Source organism: Pteronotus mesoamericanus, unplaced genomic scaffold (assembly GCF_021234165.1).
Source record: "Pteronotus mesoamericanus isolate MK-2021 breed Mesoamerican mustached bat unplaced genomic scaffold, CSHL_Meso_final contig_90, whole genome shotgun sequence".
NCBI classification, from domain to species: domain Eukaryota; kingdom Metazoa; phylum Chordata; class Mammalia; order Chiroptera; family Mormoopidae; genus Pteronotus; species Pteronotus mesoamericanus.
This window is the reverse complement of record NW_026555277.1, coordinates 21,015,580-21,036,865: the sequence shown is the minus strand read 5'-3', so window position 1 is coordinate 21,036,865 and position 21,286 is coordinate 21,015,580. Positions and strand designations below refer to the sequence as shown.

Below are 21,286 nucleotides of genomic sequence, written 5' to 3'. Positions count from 1 at the left end.
TACTCAGAATTAGTTCTTCTCATAGTGGTTTACTTGACCACAAGGAATGCAAACACAGCTACGCAAGCATATTTTAGATTATTTGTTAATTTTAGGATATTTGCCAGTTTCCCATTGGCCTGAGGAAATCATATGGCAAAGTTCAGAGTCCAGGCGTGAGAAGGTACATTCCATCTACCGTGAGGCCATGTGGATATGTTTCTATTAGGAGGAAATGAGAATATTAGGAAGCAAAAAAAGGGTTCCTTTCTAAATTTAAAAGTCAGTATTTTTAGCACCATATATATTTAGTACCAACTCTTTTTTGTATGTTATAAATTTTTCACTCCTTTTTAAATAAAAGCAGTTGCATGTAAGAATGGGTAACCAAAATGTACCCCAAAATGGTATAAATCAATTTTTTTTGTCACTCTGCTAGCTTTTAATAGAAATGTTTTAGTTATGTAATTTTCTACATTGTTTAATACTAGCCTGTCAGGAAAAAAATAGCCTTCAGTTATTGTAAGGATCAGTAATTTTTCTTTTTTTGTTAGGTCAGAGTTTTTAATTGATAGATTTTGAAAGTATTGGATCTATCAAAGGATTGGAGCTATTGAACAATCACTCATTTAAAAAGATTAATATAAATAGAGAGTAGGTTGACAACTGTTGGAAGGGGCTTTTGGGGGTCTGGGTTGGGAGGATAGAGGGATTGAGTTAAAAAGAAAAAAAAGAAAAAACTCATGGACACAGACAACAGTGTGATGATTGCTGAGTGGGAGAGGAGTAGGGGAGGTTGAGGAGGGTGTGGGGGGGATAAATGGTGATAAAAGGAGACTTGATTTGTGGTGGTGAACATACAACAAAGTAGAGAGAATTGTGCACCTGAAACCTGTATAATTTTGTTAACCATCGTCACCCCAATAAATGTAATAAGAAGGGAAAAATATTAACGTGGTTTCTTTTGCAATTTGATATAATACTAAAATATTTTTTAACTTAAATTGCTTTTATCTCACCTTTACTTCACAAAGATCATAAGTAAGGATTTGTGTATGGTTTTTTTTTTTTTAAACCATGAAAGAGTTGAACTGAAAATATAACTTCCAGTTATGTCATCCAGTATGTCATCATTGCTTTTAATAAACAGGACATGTGGGTTCCTCTAGGACAGGTTTTCAGACAGGAAAATATACAAGGAGAAAGAATCGATCATTGAGAAAAAAGGAAAATTAAAAGAGAGCGAGCGAGCAAGCTTGGGTTATGAAAGAGCTAAGGAGATGGGAAAAAGTGTTGGAGAATGATCCAGTACCAGCAACAATTATTTAAAACTCCGTTGGCCTCATCACTGCTACTGGGTTTCTGTCACTTTAACTATCTACTTTCACTATATAAGGAGGAGGATTTGTAGGCACTGAACAAATATTTAAGGGTAGTTTGGGTGAGAGTAATCAGTGATGATCTGATGAAGACACTATTCCTTTTACTATCCTTTCCTGGAAGACCAGATGTGTATGTTTAGAAGGTCCTTTTAAAGAACTGTCAAGTAAGATACAGTACATGCTTTGAGAATAGCGTATAAAGGAACAATCTGGGAACTATGGAAGAGATGAATTTCCAGGATTCCAATGGTTTTATTTATTTTTTAAAAGATTTTAAGTATTTATTTTTAGAGGGGAAGGGAGAGGGAAAGAGAGGTAGAGAAACATCAATGTGTGGTTGCCTCTCGCATGTCCCCTACTGGGGATCTGGCCTGCAATCCAGGCATATGCCCCGTGTGGGAATCAAACTGGCGACCCTTTGTTTCACAGGCTGGTGCTCAGTTCACTGAGCCATACCAGCCAGGCGGATTTCAATTGTTTTAGATACAGGTTTCCTCCACTCTCTGAAAGTATAGTGTCCCTACGAAACATTTTGTAAAATGAAATGGTGTGAAGCAAGAAAGCAATTTTAGGACACATCTTTCTACTAACAGATGCACAAAATAAATCAAGATAAAGTACAGATGTTCACAGATATAGTTCAAAGCTGTGGCAGCTTGATGCTGAGCTGCTGAGTGTAGTTTCTGTGGAAGGAGGTTGGCAGTGCCTCTATCTGTTCGGGTTCCACACTGCCTCCATACAGCTCATTGTGAAACAAATGCTGATCGTTATATTCACTTTTTGCCTTATTCAATAAAAGTGAAAATCCTCTACGGATTTCTTTTAGTTAATGAAAACAGATATTTATACAGATCTTTTGTAAAAGTGGAGGGGCATAAAGTGAACTTTCAAAAAGCTTTTATTTCTGCTCTGTTCCTACCCTAGAGTGCATCTTGTATTTACTCTGGCTTTCTTGGTTGCTAGCTACTGCCTTTGCTGCCCAAAAAATTAGAAACAGAAAGAGGATGTGCAGCCTTTTCATTTGTCTGTTTTGTTTAATATTTTCTCTTGCCAACAAAATTGGATACTTTAAAAGTACTAAATAGAACTGAAAAACAGTATGTATGTATGTATGTGTTTATTTATTTATTTATGGACTATTCTTATGATGCCGAATAGGGGTTACCTACATTGATCTTTACTCAACCGTTGTAAGAAGTTCCAGACTCAATACAGGGGAAAATAACTATTTATTATATGGAAAAGTAACCCTGAATGAATTTCATCTGCACACAACAGCATGGTTAAGTCTTGAAAACACTATTAAACAAAAGCAAGGCACAAAAATTCCATTTATGTAAAACTCAGAAATCAACAAAAGTAAGCATACAGAGAATGTAATACTGTTAAGAAAAGCAAGGAAGTGATTAGCACAAAAGTCAGGATATAGTTGTATCTGGGGAGGAAAAAAGCTGTTATAACCAAGAAAGAGCAGGTAGGTGGTTTCGGGGATTCTTGATGTTTTATTTCTGGGCATAGGTGGTAGCTATGTGAATGGTGGTTTCATATTAATTCACCAAACTGTGCACTTGTATTATAAACACTTTGTGTATATGGCTTATGTTTTATAATTTTAAAAAAAGGTTTAAAAGAATGAAAACAATATGAGAAAAACTAGAAAAAAGCTAATTATTTTTTCTTTATGTCTATCTTGCTTTTCTTATAGAAGTGAGCACAAGTTACTATCATAATTTAAAGAACATCAAATGAGGGGGAGTTATCTGTGCAATGCAATTCATATTTTTTGGTCCAGTCAGTAAATAACTGGAAAATATAACTTCCATTTCTATAGTCAAATTATTTCATGGTCGTTTTCTGAGAACAAAGGTCTTTAGTATGAATTCTGAATTTATGTGTCATGTGTACACCAGTTAGGAAAATAGACTAAGGATCTCTGAGCTTTGACTCTGGTATGATTCCTTATTTTGAGAATTTTTATGTGGTTTTGTTTTGTTTTAAATAACAAATGATGCAGTGATTAGATTTCTATTTTTCTAATGTTAATTTAGGTTCAAATTGGCTTTTCTTATTCAATTAGTTTTTGGGATCTTGATTTATGCTTTCTAAGAAGTATTAAAAAATCATCTTCAAAACTGTTACAAGGAGCAACAACACCTTTTATTTTGTTCTGTCTACTTAAAGCCAAAAATAAAATCTGAACAGAGTTAGGGTAATTAGACCTGGTAGAATTATACCAGAAATATTTTGAGAACATATTTAATGGTGTTTTCATTATACTTTAATGGGTTTTTTAAAAAATATATAGCATAGTCTGCAAAGTAACCTTTATCTTCTATTTTTTGATTTTACTAAAAATTCTTAACCTACTAAATAATATTTTTACTTATTTAATGACTTTATTCCAGTGAAATATGATTAACTGTTAGTTTTAATACATTCTTTAATAAAAAAAATAACACTGAAATTCAGTCTCCTAATCACAAAACACTTATTTTAAAGGAATTAAAATTATAAATCTTACAAAGCTAGAAGTTAATAAGAAAACTAGGCATTGAATGTCTTTCCTGCTTTTCTTTTTTTTATTTTGGTGGTTTGTTTATTTATTATAAATAAACCTTTTTTTATTTTGGTGGTTTAATTTAGAGTGTTCCTCTTTCGCTCTTAGTTTTCAAATATTCCTTTTATCAGTCAGCCATAAAATGCCTGGACTCAGCAGAGTATGGACTGTTTTTGTTTATTGTTGTTATTTGTTGTGTTTGTTTCTTATGTGTTGTCTATTCACAATGATCTAGGCAAGTTAAATTTAAAAGTCCTAAATAGTGTTAAATACCAACTTGAAAAAAAAATCTGTCTCAATTTGTTTTTAGGACATTAAACATAAACATTAATTTGATTATGATTACTGTATAGTTGCCATTCTAAACATATTAATTAAAATAAATCAAAATTGTTTATTCACTTTAGAAATATTTATTCAAGATATTGAGCTGTGTAAATATATCATTATTACAGAAACGATATTTAGCAATCTGAATTGTTAAGGAATTCATTTAACTCTGATCACATTAATTATTTTGATTTTAAATGTTTTTCTCTGCTTTTATGAAATGTACATTGCTTAAAAAAATTTTTTTTAAACCCTAATCCCTAATTTGCTTTTTCTGGCAGAGCTGTAAAATATTTAGGAGGCAGCATAACAACTAGTGTGTTATATTTAAGATTTCCTTTGTTGCTTGCTGCACATGCAACAATGTTGTTCTTTCTTTGACACAGACCCAGACAAAGGCTGAGTGTAGCAAGGAAGCAAACAGCAGGCCTCCAGTAGTGGCCCCTGCCTGGCTCCAGGATTTGTAAACAGAAACATCCCAGGCTCCAATAAGGCAGACAGCGGTTCCTTGTCTGTTATGCATTCAGGAAGCTCTTGCTTGTACAATCCAAGCCATTGCACGCAGGCATACATAGCAGTGTTTACATTTGGCTGAGTATTTAACTGAAAAAACTAAAAGGCAGGAAGAAGAGGGTTATGAGCTAGGGGAACAAAACAATTTCAGGTATAACATATGTATATAAAAAAGAAAAATAATTTAAGAAAACAAAGAAAAAAAATTAGGAGTTTTCTGGTTAAGGTCTCTTATTGTACACATATGAAAATACACATCGAAATATTTTTTCTGGCAGTTTTTCAGGGATCTCATATTTTCAGACCATGTCACATATCCTGGAAAGTTTTCCATTTGAAGTATTTAACCATTAGCATTGTTTTAAAACATGTTTAAAAATCTACTTTTTCATCCTCCCTGTGTATGAATTAATATTCTCTGTTTCAGATTTGGTGTTAATGAATATTTTTATGTAAAAGTTATGTTGCATTTTCTTTGTAAATTTGGGAATAAAAGCAAAGAGAATGCTGAGGTTTCAAGAAACATTAGAAGAGTCATACAGAATTTTGGGATTAGAAGGACCTTAAAAGTCATTTAGTATAACCATTTTCAAAGCAGTTCGGTATATTTCAATAGCAAAGTTATAGGAACAGCACAAAAGGTAAACATTAAAAACATGTACTTGCAGGTAGGAAAACAAAAGTATAGTGAGTGGATGGAATCTACTGTATGTTATTAGTTGCTGTCAGTAGGAAATTTACTTAAAAAAAAAAATCCAGTTTCTGGCATTCTCCAGAAATATTTTACAAGCTTATTTATTTATAGTTGTTATAAAGTTGAACTCTGAAACTTGTTCATTGAAACACTTTTAATTGTTACACATTTGGCATGGATAGCAAACATGTTGGTGTCCTCAAAAAAGGCCAACCAGACAATCTTCACTTCTCCCATCCCCCTTGCAAATCACCAATATCTGCATTGTGGAAGTGCAGACCTGTTTGACATCCTGAGCAATTTCTAACACCAAAAACTGAAAGATATGTTTGGGAATAAGAATTTAAGTGGACTCTGATAATACCTAATTTCATGGACTGCCACAGTACCAAGCCTATAGCCATTGGAGTTTCTTCACTATAATCAGCCAAGAGAGATGCTACAGAATTTTTGTATTAAAACTCTCTGTATTCTTTACATTCATGTGTAACAAGTTGGGTTGTCTGTTTTTAAAACCCAAATTAGATTATAAAAAACGTTAAGGCAGTGTCACAAAGAAATATCAAAGGATGAGATGGAAAAATTGAAAATCAGATGCAATAATTTATAAAAACATAATAATCTGAGAATCTCTAATAGGCTTTGAGAGTATCACCATAAATTAATTGATATTCAAAATTATGTCCCCAATCATATAGAAGAAAAATTGCTTCAGCCCTGGCTGGTGTGGCTCAATAGGTTGGAACTTCATGCCGTAACCTAAAGGTTATGGTCTCATTCCCAATTAGAGCACATACCTAGGTTGAAGAGTCCATCCCTGGTCCAGTTGTGTACAATCTCTGCTCTGGTCCAGGCGTGTACAGGAGAAACAAGTGGATGTTTCTCTCTCACACCAATATTTCTCTTTCTCTCTTCCTCTCTCTCCTTCTCTAGAAGCAATAAAAAAAAAAAAAGTCCTCAGATGAGGATTAAAAAAAGAAAATAAATTACTCCAATATATTTAGCACATGAAGGTAGGAGAAAAGAATACTTTGTTTTAGATCATTTTATACAACATGGTTCAAATAAAAAAAAAACAACATTGAATTGTACCTACTCTTTGGTCTCTTCTCTGATATTTTTAGCTCTGCTGTACTTACTAATCATTTATCAGTGGCACTGACAGACAAGGAAATTGCCCTCGTTTTTGGGATGGGTGGAGATAAGACATTTAGTTTTGAGTGTGTTGTTTAGATATCTCTGAAATATTCAATGGGACATATAAGGTATATTTGTTAAAGAAACTCCATGTACATGAATTGATTAATGCGATTTTTTAATCCACATATTTGAGAAATCATTCTAGTTGCTGTATGTCCACATCAAAGGGATTTTTCTGACACATATGTTTCTTCCTATACAGCTAACTGTTGAGTCAGGTCTAGGGCAGAGATCTCTTTCCCTGTCTTCAGTTACAAAGATTATTCAAAGCTTTTAAATTCCAGCTCCTCACCATTGGTTTAGCTAATCAATATTTGACTTTGCCACTAGTTCCCTGCTTAAGAATGTCTTCAATTAGACCAAATGTAGTACCACACATTTATATCCCAGTAGTTTTTCTCATGGATTGTCTACATTTGACATGCAAAGAAGAACATATCACTCAAGGCTGTTTTGCCTTTTATTCCAAGCAAAACCAGCACTTAAGTTCTTATGAAGCATGTTTAAATCATACCCCCTACAACCTTTGTTTATGACCTAATTACCATTTTTAAGACTAGAGATAGCTCTTCTCATCTCAGCTATTTTAAGTCTCCTCTTGGTAGTAGAAGAATATATTTACTGCAAAAGTCTATTGAATTTCACTGCAGAATAACTGGCTTTTTTTTTGTTTGCTGCCCCCCCTTTTTTAATGGGTGCCATCCATAAAGAGTTTGATCTCATTTATTTTAAAGGTAGTGCCATATTTGTTAATTTTGCTGAATAAAGTATGGATCTTTTGCAGAAGAAATCTACCTGATTATATATTTCTGATGCTAGGCATTGCTTTGTAATCTGCAGTTGTTATTAACAAAACCATCTACATATAGATAATGCTGAAAAGACTGCTGTTTGAACAGACATATACATATGTGGAACATTCTTTGATTCACAACTGCTTTTATTCCTTACAGGATTTATTGTTTGCAGGATCCTTGTTGACTTCATAATCAGCCCCAAGCTGCTTCTCATAAAAAGCATCCCAGACCTTTTGGTTTCATAACAGGTTGATTTATCTGCCTCAGTTATTTTTCAGCAGCCCACAACTATGCAAAAACAGTTTAAGTGTACTTAAGAACATCTTCTAAATGGTTTTGTCTCTTCCCCTTCACTTTATTTCTTTAGTTCTCTCTAAAGGAATCATCTGATAATCCTGTGTTGTTGATTCTTCTAAGATATAGCTAGCCCAGTGTATTTGATTTGTTGTGGGCCTATTTTAGACAGAGAGGGTCACTTCATAGTAACAAATGTTTAGTTCAGTAGGAAGATAGAACAATTTAAATTTTGTATACAGTTAATAATATAGCCTTAAAATATATGAACCAAAAATGGATACAACTAAAAGAAGAGGAAAATCATTAAATATAATGGAAGATTTTAACACTATACCTAGTCATTGATAAGCAGTCAAAAATCCAATAAACAGATTTGAACTACTTAATGAATAGACAAAAACGTGTTTACCAGCTTCTTGCTAAAAGCCATTGAGGGAATGGTGTAGTAAAGATTTAAAACCAGATGTGATTCCAAAGACTGTTCTCTTAATATACTGTTCTGTCTGTGCTGTTGCATGATATAGTTAATATTTTAATAACTAAGAGCATTATGATTTAATAACTAAGAGCAATAAAGAAACAGGTGTTTCTTCATTGATTGATTTTAGATAGAGGAAGTGGGGGGGAGGAAAAAAACATCAATTAGTTGTTCCACTTATTTATTCATTGATTGCTTCCTGTATGTTCCCTGACTAGAGATCAAACCTGCAACCTTGGCCTATTGGGATGACACTTTAACCAACTGAGCTACCCAGCCAGGGCTAACTAACAAGCATTTCAGTGTTCTAAATCTATATAATCTATATAAAATAATCTCTATGATGAAATATATAATTTTATTTTAATTAATTTATTAATTTTTAAATTTCCTTTGATGTAAAAATATTACTGATTTCACTATATATTGATACAGCCTGTCAGTATTTAACAAAATATTTAAAAAAGGATAACTTTTTGTATTTAAAAATTTTTAACTTGACATTCAGTATAGTTTTAGGTGTACAACATAGTAATTAGACATTTATATAACTTATGAAGTGATCCCTCAGTAAGTTTATTACCTATCTGACACCAGACTCAGGTATTGTAATATTATTAACTATATTTCTTTTTTTTAAAGATTTTATTTATTTACTTTTAGAGAGAAGGGGAGGGAGGGAGAGAGGAAGAGAAACTTCAATGTGTGAGAGATACATATATCGGTTGCCTCTCATACACCCCCAACTGGGGACCTGGCCTGCAACACAGGCATGTGTCCTGACTGGGAATCAAACCAGTGACCTTTCAGTTCACAGGATGGCACTCAATCCACTGAGCCACACCAGCCGGGGCTATTGACTGTATTTCTTATGCTGTACTTTACATCTCTGTGACTATTTTGTAACTGCTAACTTGTACTTCTTAGTTCTTTCACCTTTTTCACCCATCAGTTTGTTCTCTGTCTTTGAGTTTGTTTCCATTTTGTTAGTCCATTTATTTTGTTTTTTAGATTCCACATATAAGTGAAATCATATTATGGTATTTGTCTTTCTCTGTCTGACTTACTTCCCTTAGCATAATACCTTTAGGCTCACCCATGTTATCACAGATGGTAAAATTTCATTCTTTTTTATGACTGAGAAGTATTCCATTGTTTATATGTACCACATCTTCTTTAACAATAACTATTTTAAAATGTGTTTCCTTTTAGGTCCACCTCATTCATTTAACCGAGATGAGACAATAATCATTGCTTTAGCATCAGTCTCTGTATTAGCTGTTTTGATAGTTGCCTTATGCTTCGGATACAGGATGCTGACAGGTAAAAATGTCACCTTTTATTCCTATTGCTTATTAAACATGCCATTTAATTGAAATTTACTTTCTTCTTCTTAAAATTTCCATGCTAAAAAACTTTTCTGTGTTACAATAGATCCCATCTTTCTCTCTTAACAGAAGTTTTTTCTTTAGTGTTTATAAATTTTCAAACATATACAAAATACCTATCATCCAGCTTCAATGATTATCACATCTATATATTATCTATAGCTCCACTCACTACACATGCCTTTGCCACTGGATTATTATATTTTTTTGCCTTTTCAAATTTTGTTTCAGAATAACGTTAAATTTACAGAAAAGTTGCAAAGATAGTACACAGAGTTCCCATATACCATCATACAGCTTTCCCCATTATTAACATCCTATATAACTTTGGTACATTTGGCAAAACTAGGAAACCAACATTGGTACATCACTATTAATTAAATTCCAGGCTTTATTTGGGTTTCCCCAGTTTTCCCACTAATACCCTCTTTCTGTTCCAGAATCAGCCATTGGATTATTTTAAAGAAATCACAGTATCATTTATTTATAAATATTTTAGTATTATTGCTGAAATAGAAGGACTTTAAAAATATATGTAACCACAATATTATTTTTACATCTTAAAAATAACAGTGATTTCTCAGTATCATCAAATGTTCAGTTGGTTCTAATAAACTTGAGGTTTGATGAGCTTTTTAGGAAATCATCACTTATTCGTTAATTTGAATTAACTAATTAAACTATCTTTAATGTCTTGGCAATATTTCTTAAGGTTTATTCTAAGTCTGTTGCAGGAATCATCTCCCAGAATTCAGCTTTCATTTTAGACATCTTTCATCTTCATTTATAGATAATCCCTTGTTTAGTAAATAGTTTTACTCCCATTGACATTAGGAATAAGTCTTTCTGCCTACCCTTCTGTAGCTCCTCTTTTTAATGATACTATAATAAAAAGTGTAATAAAATCTTCATTTTAAGAGAAGCACACAATAACTTCTTTTGCCAATTCCTACAGGAGACCGTAAACAAGGTCTTCACAGTATGAATATGATGGAGGCAGCAGCTTCAGAGCCTTCTCTTGACCTAGATAATCTGAAACTTTTGGAGGTAAGATTGTTCTTAGATTATAAACTGTTCTTTTTGCAGTCTCACATTTGAGACAGGACTTCATTCACTCACTGAATCATTCATTTATTTATTCAACAAGCATTTATTGAATACTAATTTAGTGCCAAGGCCTAGTCTAGGCACCGAGAATGTAGCTAAAGTATACAGATACCCCTCTTGAGGCTTATGTTCTAGTGGGAGAGAGTCTACAAACAGGTAAACAAATGTGTATTTTTTCAAGTAGTAGTAAGTGCTATGGAGAAAAATAAAACAAATAAGGAGATAAGAAAGTTATGGGAAAGGGGTTATTGAAAAAAAGTATATTTAGAAAGGAATTTACCTTTTGAGTACAGACTTGGACATTCGATTATGGGAATAAAGATGGGAAATTCTGAGAAGAATGTGCCAGGCAAGGAATCCATAGCAGAGGCAAAATAAATATTACTTGCCTGTGCAGATATTATATATTTTTGTAGGAACATAGGACTATTACATAGTCTATACAGTTTAATTTTCATTTGGTAATTTCTCAGAATCTATGTTTAAAGTTTTATTTTGATGAATGTTTTATTCTTTATTAGTATAAATAAACTATGATCCCTAAACCAGAGACTGTTTAATACAGATAACTGTGATCCTCAAACTATAGAACTGTTTAAACAATAGATATGGTAGATTTGATAATACAGAACATTATAAGAACCTTCTTTTATGAGAGAAAAATATAACAAAGTTAAAAGCTAAATTCAAAAAAAAGTATTTCAACACAGAGACAGAATTTATACAGAACTAGTATAAATCAATATGAAAAAAATAATTAATAAAAATGGACAAAAAAGATGAACTGTCAGTTCACTAAAGGAGCGAGTGTGGCTAATAAATATATTATAGTTGATGTCCAATTTACTACATTAAAAAAATATTTATTAAAACCATAGGATTTTATCCTAGACTCAGTAAAAGAAACACTCTCAAACATTGCTGATTTAACCATATGTTGATACAACCTTTCTAAAGGACAATCTGTCTGTTAAAATTAACCTACACACAGTGAGTAAAATATTACAAATATTCTTGAATAGATGATGGTAAATCCCTAACCTAGTTTAGTAAAAAGTGAGAGAAACCTCCAGCAGCCAAAAATTAAGAGACAGATTGCATTTTGCTGGTACTTTGTGTGTTAAGTAACTTTTAATTATATCCTGGATATTGTGAATGTTATATTGTGCAGACTCTGTGTTCTTTAGATTCTTCTGAAGTGTGTTCACTTTCAGTGTTTGTTTTAGTAGGCAGTTATCTTGGTTGGACATACTGCAAACTCATCTCAAGCGGAAGCTCAAATCTCAGTTCAGTTATTTTGTCTCTGGCTGGAGTTTATCCCAAGCATTCACTTGGTGTCCCCAACTTTGGTTCTCCTTTCTGGAATTCTCTCCTTACTTTCCTGTAGCTGTAGTACCCCAAATTCTGTCCACTTGTTCATGTGGCCAGAAAGATTATGGATTTCCTATTGCATTTTTAGCTCCACTGTACAAAGCTGATTTCAGCCTGCTCTCGCAAAAAGGTATAAAAATGGGTAAATCATCCTATGCTATTCCTTTCTTTTAAGTGTTGACTCCCCTCATAGTCTGTTTCCTTTTGTTCATTCTTTTGTTCACACTTTTAGTTTCTTTTTACAATTTTTTTAGAGTTTATAGTTGCTGTCTTTGGGACGTCTGGGTGTAGTAGGAGCTTCCTGAACCATATATTGTAAAATGTACACCTTATTATTTCCTTGATAATGGAGTAATTTAACCTTTAAGCAATAGAGAGCTGTGGCACACACATAGACTTGCACTTTATTTAGTAAATTTGATTGTTCCATTGTGATTTGAATTAATAACTTGCTTTCTTCAAAACAAATTTACAGCTGATTGGCCGGGGTCGATATGGAGCAGTATATAAAGGTTCCTTAGATGAGCGTCCTGTTGCTGTAAAAGTGTTTTCCTTTGCAAACCGTCAGAATTTTATCAATGAGAAGAACATTTACAGAGTGCCTTTAATGGAACATGATAACATTGCTCGCTTTATAGTTGGAGATGAGAGAGTCACTGCAGATGGACGCATGGAGTATTTGCTTGTGATGGAGTATTATCCCAATGTAAGTTCTTAATATATATAAGCTGGCACTTATATGAAAAGTCAATCAGTTATTTAGTAGAGCATTGCTTGTTTGCAAACTGGTTACTCAGGGTCTAAAATGAGATAAGGATCTCATACCAGAGGGTGAATTAACTAAGTCACTAGTTAACTGATGTGTACACCCCATCCAGCGCCCCCCACAAGACTTTATTGATGAATGAAACAGTGCTTTGATTTACATCCATTCTGGTGCAAGCTCATTATCCCAGAATGGTTGGTAATAAATAATTTGTGGATGAGCACCTTGATTAGCACTGACATATATTTGTAAAAGTCTCCCATTTTGTGTTTGTAAAACATAACAATATAATTTGTATCGGTGCTGGGAAGAGATACAGTGTAAAGAAACAGTCTAAAAGACTCTTATTTTCTCTGTTAATTTGAAATCAAAAAAATATTTAAAATGAAATAACCATTCATACTTTTTAATATTGAAAAAATAAAAATTGAACATTTAATTTTTTTCATTTTCTCTTCTTTTCTACCCACAGAAATATCTTACTAACTCCTTCAAGATTTTGAAATGTTGTAATTTATTAGATCTTTGTGGAATCTCAATGTATGCAAATCCTGTATAAAGCTGCTAACTTACCTTCTCATGGTCAAGTAAATTAATTCCACTTTTTGTTGTTGTTGTTGTTGTTGTATTTTTTCCTCTATACAGGGATCTCTATGCAAGTATCTTAGTCTCCAAACAAGTGACTGGGTAAGCTCTTGCCGTCTGGCTCATTCTGTGACTAGAGGACTGGCTTATCTTCATACAGAATTACCACGAGGAGGTAAGACAATGAATAGGAAGTGAATGACACTCATGTGGCATCAGATTAACAAAGAGAAATTTTATTCATATCTTCAAAGTAAAAGCATATATTATATATAGCAAATTTATTATTAGCCAGCTACTTGAAAAATTTGTTATGAGAAATGTATTTTAAATCTAATTCGAAGGATAAGAAAAAGAACTTCAAGACTCTAGAGGAGTCAGAGAGACCATTGAGAATTTGCTTAAAGCTCTGAACACTTTCTCTGCCAAGATAGACGTATAGGCAATTCTTTAAGAAATGTTATTTTGATTCTAGGGGTTTTAAGGCTCTCTGAAGTTCATCTGTCAGTCTTGGTTAAGAACCTCTTAACTGGGCTATATTATATTTTCCTTGTCTTTATTTTGCTTATTTAACTGAACTACAATACACTATCACTTCTTTAGTTTTAACTTCAGATAGATCTTTATTCCATAGGTTGGTTGGACTTTAATATAAAGCCTCAATGTATCTTTTTATAAGTCAATGCTTCTCTTAGCTAGAGCCAGGTTTGGTCATATCTATTGGGGAAGAATAATAGGTTTCAATAAAAATAATTTTTCTTTCTCATGTAAAAATCTAGAGGGAGGCAGTCTAAAATTTCGCAGCACCAGGCTCCTATATTTCTCCCTGTTATTTATATATGGCTTGTATTTTCAAGGTTACCTCATTGTTCATTATGCTTTGTTAGTATACTCTACTCTAGTAAGCAGGGGAAAAGAAGGGAAGAAAGGAGGAATTACCTTCTTTTGCCTCCAAAAGCTCCACTCTTATGCTTACTGCTTTGTTTCCCAGAACTTATTCTATGCTTAGTTACTACAGTTAGCTGCAAGGGATGCTGAGAATATAGTTTTGTTTTGTTTTAGCTGGGTGCATTGCTCAGATAATACTGTGTTCTGTTACTAAGCAGGAAAAGAAGAATGCATGGTGGGGAGTCAGTCTTTGCCAGTGTTTTAGAACTGTGTGGTTATGTTCCTTGTCAGAACTATAATTTTCTTCAGCTTTTACGTACATTTTTGCTAGATGTTCAGAGCCTCTAATACATTTACTTTCTCACTTTGTTTCAAGATGCACCTCATATCACAGGCACCTGTAAATTACCTTTGCTGCAAAAAATCTACCTTTGTGCTTTCTTAAGCTTTTATGCCTTACAGCATTTTCCTGTCATGTTATAGCCCAGAATATTGTTGTTTCAGTTTCTCTGACCTCTGTAGTGAAGAGAATCCTTAATGTATCAATTTCCTAGATCTTTGTTTCATTGTATAATAGCATGGATCATCTTTTCCAGCTTCTGCTTCATATATAAATAATTTCTCCTGAATGATTTATAAGTTCATTTATCTTGACATCTTGCTTTTCCTGAATACAGAATTGATCAATTTTATTACCTGTATCAGCAACTTGATGCACTCACTTTAGAGCTTTAGCATATTAACCATTTGGGCTGTGTTTCCTTACTCTTAAATATTATTATAGCTCCTTTGAAGATCTGGCTTAGCACAGAACTTAAAATATGATTCTAATCTCCCTTGTCAAGGATTGCCTTAATGCAGCAAGGTTTCAAGTCAAAAACATTGGCTAAAAAAGTGATTGCCATCAAATAAGAGTTTTATTTAAATGCAGATCCTACTCTTAAACATTACTTAATATTTCTAGTTTACCTTTTTAAGAAATGACTATACACACATACATATGCTATTGCAAAAAATATAAGTATGGTAGCTATTTGAACTTACAGTTTTACCTATTATTTTAAAAATAGTCCAACTATACTATTTCAAAACATTTAAAAAGTCATTTCACTTTTTTTCAGAGAACTCCATTCTTCCCAGCATCTTCAGATACAACACTGCCATTTAGTATAGAAATTTTGTAATAAGGAATAACACTACTATTATGTATTCAGCTGTTTTAGAATAGTAAGGAATTGAACCTATTGTAATTAGTTCTCCCTATGAATTTTTTCTTAGTGATAATATAAAATGTAACTTATTACCACAAAAATTCTAAGATAGATCATATACAGATTACTCAAACCTAACTAGAAAATTACTATTAACTAGTTTATGTATATCCTTCTGTGTCCTTTACGTGTTCATTCTCTCTCTGTCTCTCTCTCTTTGTGTTTGTATAAATGTCCACAGAAACTTTTTGATTCAGATTTTTTAAAATCATAATTAATATTGTGTCCTTGCTTTCATTTATGATATTTGGTGCAGAGGTACTTCCCAGGGCAAAATCATTGTATATTCTACTCTTTTCTATGTAACACTCCTCCCCTCCCAAATAAAAAAGATTAAAATGAATACTGAGGAGATCTTGAAAGGAAAAAAAAGTCTCAAAAGGACAATCTGTAGTTTTACCCTTTGCATTGGTGATAAATTCTATCTTGTCTCATATTTTCTCCTCTCTTCTTTTATGTTTCTTCATTTTTCTCTTTCCTTTTGTTTTCTTTTTATTGTTTTTACTAGTAGCAGAAAGTACTACCCAATTTTCCCCTCTGGCTGTCTCACTGAGTCACTGCACATTCTTCCCATTATTACCCTGGTTTCCCTATGTGTAAAATCTTTTAGTTTAAGTATTGATTTTGTATTAATATTTATACAAACATTTTACAATGTCTTCATAAATTTTATTATATAAATATAAGCTTGAGATTATACCACATACACTTACGTTATTGTTTTATCTAGAATAAGCAACACAGCTCTCTTAGGGGTTGAGTTGAGCCATGTTAATACAAGCTTTGGAAAGTAGGTCTAGGAAATGGGAAGGGGAGAAAATGTGAAAGAAATCAACTCTTAGATAAAGAAACTTGGTAACTACCAGTTTTTTTTATTCCAATCATTCTGTTGCCCTTTTTTATATATATCAAATAATCATTATATTCTCTTTAGTTTCATTGTTGGTGAAATTGCAACACCAACAATGAAACTAAAGAGAAGTTGGTAATAATTGTTAATGAGTATAATAAATGTAAATACTGAGCCTATCTGTGCCTCAGTATAAACACTCAATAAACATCATTAACTTTGTTTGGATTGCTGTATTTCTTTGTATAACTAGTGAGTTATTTCAAAATTTAGAAATTGTACTATAAGATTTTTTTTTTCATTTCAAGAGCTATGATCCTAATGTAAGATTTATACAAAGTTTCCTTATAGAGAGGGAAAAATTATGTTCTGTTTTTGATGAAGGGCTTAGGTTAGACACATTCATTCAGTCTGCAAACATTTTCTCTGTGTCAACCCTTTTGAATTAAGGAAAAACATGTTCTTTCTGCCTTCATGGAACATATAGTCTAGTGATAAACAACTAATAGAATAAGCATAATAGTACTTTGCTTCTTTGTAAAATCAGAAAACAGGTTTTCTTACCTTGCTGAGAAATACCAGCTCCACCACTTGTCCTCCCAATCTGTTGTAAAACTGTTTCTAGTTTGATTTGAAGAACTAAGGTTGGCCTAAAGACATGGCTGCACCTCAGGGCAGAACTGGGATGTTCTATCACAGGTTTGATCTGTTAAGTCATAGGAGGAAAGTATAAGGGACACACAAATTTTTGAGGCCTGTCCTTTTTTTTTTTAATTGATTCTGTTTCAGATGTATTGACTTTTTTGTTGTTGTTTATACCAAATATCTCTTTCTCTATTGCCTCCTTTTGTTACTATAAAATGAAGAGAAAAAAACATGTATTAAAATTAGAAGCAATGACATGTTGGCTGTTAGTTGCAGCTGAAGTTTAAAGCTTAATTAATTCTACATACAACAGAAGTATGTTGTAAAATATAATATAGTGCAAGTAGTGATATTGTGAGTTGAAATTTTGATTTACATCCTTTTTTTATTAGAAATTTAATAGGTAGAACATTAACATTCTCTTTTATATTTATGTGGTAGTCCCTATTACTTGGATGCTCACTTCATGTCCAATAGTGCTCTCTAAGCATTAATAAATATTTAAAATTACCCAAACAGATCATTATAAACCTGCAATTTCCCATCGAGATTTAAACAGCAGAAATGTCCTGGTAAAAAATGATGGAACCTGTGTTATTAGTGACTTTGGGTTGTCCATGAGGCTGACTGGAAATAGACTGGTGCGCCCAGGGGAAGAAGATAATGCAGCCATAAGTGAGGTGAGTTTATACAAAAGGTATCATACTTTGGACATACTTTAAAAAAACACACTGAATTACATTTAAGAATTCACTGACTACCCAGGATAATTATTCTAGATGCTACCAATTATAGCATATTATTAATTATAAAATTAAGATATACCAAAGACACTGCATAACGTTCATCAATTCATTATGGAAGTTACTGGCATTCCAACTCATTTTTGATAAGCATTAGAAGGAAGTTTTTGTAGGAACTGATTTTTGAAGCAGGAGTTAAAATTATCAAGGTGAAATAGGACAGCTACCTTCTGATAATTACAATTACAACATAGAACATTATCTTTCCTGGCCTTTTTCTGAGTTCATATACAAACATCTATATATACACTTACATTTCATTTTTTGTGAATTTTTAAAAATATTAAATAGTATACACATTGTTTTCTAGTTTTCTCACTGTTTTTTACAGGTTTTTGATATGCAGGATATTGATATATAGGAAGACCTAGATCATACTTTTTGATTGATTCTGTTGAATAGGATATACTTAACCATAGTTTATTCAAGAAGGACATTTTATAAATTGAAAAATTAGGTATAGACACTTTCAATGACATGTTTAGGATCAAATAACTTATCATTGACATCGTTGTTAAGAAATTTATGTATAACTTCTGTCTAATGTATGCCTTTCATTCCGTTTCTAAAAAACATTGCACTGATATATCAGGTTGGCACAATCAGATATATGGCACCAGAAGTTCTAGAAGGAGCTGTGAACCTGAGGGACTGTGAATCAGCTTTGAAACAAGTAGACATGTATGCTCTTGGATTAATCTATTGGGAGATATTTATGAGATGTACAGACCTCTTCCCAGGTAAAAGATCTGCTATCAAAAGTTGATATATGAATTTGAAGTGAAGCAGTTATATCTTCTTTTTCTACCTATATTAAATAAGTCAACTTTTATGTACGGTTTTACTTTCATTTAAACTTTTGGTTTGTTGCCATCTGGTGTTCATAAGCATTATTAGTCAGAAGGAAAAACTTTTTGAAAGGACTCCATGTTTGCATCTGAGTGCAATTTAATTAGTTGCTCGTAATAGCTCATCTCATTGTGTTTAGTTGCTTTAATTTAGCCTTTAATTGCTTTAGCGGTCATCATTTTTCTTACACACCCTCTGAACATTTGAAAAGCTACACTTACATTGTGTACCGAATTGACCCAATAAGGAATTAGAAACAATGAGTTATATCCATTGGAACACTTTCTTTCTCTTTCTTTATTCCTTTCCTTTTCCTTTTTCCTTCCCTCGCCTTCCTTTCCCTTTCTCTCCTTCCTTCCTCCCTTCCCCCACTCCTTCCTTCTTCTCTCTTATTGCCTTCCTGCCTGCCTTCCTTTCAATGAAAGAACATTCATTTGATGTGCTTGTTTGACACTTACTTGAAACAACCAAATGAGTTCATAATTTTTCTCCTTTTGCTAGAACTTTTTACATCACTGTCATGATTGTCATATAGAAGTGTTACCAATATGTGCATTGCATTTTTCTGGATGGTATACAAAATGATTTGATATGTATAGTCTCTATTTTATAGGAAAAACTATTAAAGGCAACAAAAAAACCCTGTCAATTAAACCAATATTGGACTAATTTATTAAATACAATTATTTAATAAAAACAAAAATTAGTAGTAAGGTTGAATTTTTTGGTTTTTGAACAGTAAGCATTTAACAGTAGTTTATCATTCTAAAATATAAATAAATAATTATTTAGATTAACTGTGGGTCTTATTTAGAAGTATATTTTTCAATATAGAGTGCTCAGTTGAGGTTTTTTCCTGCAAATAGCAGGAATTATAGTAGAATTTCAGTATTTGAACTTTGAAGCATTTTATTTCTATTATTGAAACTTTGGTGACAGACTTTTAAAAAATATTCTAATCCAAAATTGTTGTTTTTTAGAAGTATGTCTGACAAAAATGATTATTAGCATTAGTACACTGTCATCAACAATATATTTAAACTACTGCATTCAAAGAATAACTTATTTTTTATTTGATAAATAATAAAGAGCAACATTAGACGTTTGAAAAGGGAAAGGGAATTAAATCTTGGATGTGTTGTAATAGAACTAGAAGGAGTTTTAAAAAGGAAAAGTAGGGTTAAAGTAGGATGTTATTAGTTAATAATACAGAGTTTCAGTTTGGGAAGATGAAAAATGTTCTGGAGATTAATGGTGGTGATGATTACATAATATCATGAATATTCTTAGTGCCATAGAACTGTACAGTTGAAAATGGTTAAAATGGTAAATTTTATATTATATATATTTAACCACAATGAATGATAAAAGTAATGGAAAAAAAAGAGAGTTGCATTAGATACCCTATAATCTTGGATATGGAAATGAGGAAGAAGATGCACATGTGAGAGAAAATGTAGAGGAGGAGTCTGTGGTTTTGATTAACTATTGGAAAAAAGTTTAAGTAATTGAGAAATATTCAGATTTGAGAAATAGTGAGGATGGCAGCCAAGAACTTAGCAAAAAGTACTGGTTTACACTGGAAATATGAGTTAATTATGGAGACTTTTGGGTGAAATATTGGTAGATGACTGAAAATAATTTTTAAAAGAATAAAGAGGAGCCCTGGCTGAGTGGCTCAGTTGGTTGGAGCATTGTCCTGCACCAAAAGGTTATAGGTTTGATCCCAATATAGGGCACAAACCTTGGTGGTGGGTTCAGTCCCTGGTCAGGCGCACGTGAGAGGCAGTTGATCGATGTCTCTCTCAAATCAATCAAAACATCCTTGGTGAGGGTTAAAAAAAAGAATAAAGAGATAAAATTAAAATGATTATTTGAGAATTGTCCACATAGGCATGGTAATTGAGAACTTACGGTTAGATACACTCCCTTAAGAGAACACATGAAGAGGAAAAATTGTTGAATAAAGACAGAATATTGGGAGACCACCCCCCCCCCAAATAGGTTAGTTAAGAAGACAAATGGTCAGAAAAATAGTGAGAAAATTGAGAAATTGTAGTATTGGGGAAGTCAGTGTTAGAAAGTGTTAAGAACTAAGATTCAATAACAGTAGGTATAATTGAAAGGTCAAAAGGAAATAGAATTGACAAATAGTCTCTGAGTAAAAGGGGGTCACTGGTATTCTTAGAGGAGTTTCTGCAGAATAGAGAAAACAAATTTTACAGTACATAGGAGGGAAACATATTAAGAAAGCACAGGTAGAGGTTACAGGGCAGTCTAAAAATTTAACAATGAAATGGGGGAAGTTGAAAAAGATTTTGTAAGTATATTAATAAGCTTAAAGGATAGCATATAATAATAATAATAATAAAATTTTTGTAAAACATTTTTAAAACTAATATGCTATACCTCCAAATGCAGTACATGTTTTATTAATAAATGGAAACACTATGTAGGCTGACTCTCTGTAAAATGTTAGCAATTTAAAGGAACAAGGTATTTCTTTTACAAAGGAAGAATGAAATGCTACAAAGTT

General features: G+C 32.5%; 1 protein-coding gene across 1 annotated transcript in view; it reads left to right on the top strand.

The window, feature by feature from the left end:
- The window catches only part of BMPR2 (bone morphogenetic protein receptor type 2), a 140,157-nt gene that overhangs the window by 97,780 nt on the left and 21,091 nt on the right, over positions 1-21,286 (top strand). Inside the window, exons 5-10 of the mRNA XM_054585825.1 lie at positions 9,440-9,550; positions 10,571-10,662; positions 12,569-12,799; positions 13,505-13,619; positions 17,618-17,778; positions 18,494-18,641. Of these exons, the coding sequence (XP_054441800.1) occupies positions 9,440-9,550; positions 10,571-10,662; positions 12,569-12,799; positions 13,505-13,619; positions 17,618-17,778; positions 18,494-18,641 (858 nt within the window). The remainder of the gene's footprint in view (positions 1-9,439; positions 9,551-10,570; positions 10,663-12,568; positions 12,800-13,504; positions 13,620-17,617; positions 17,779-18,493; positions 18,642-21,286) is intronic.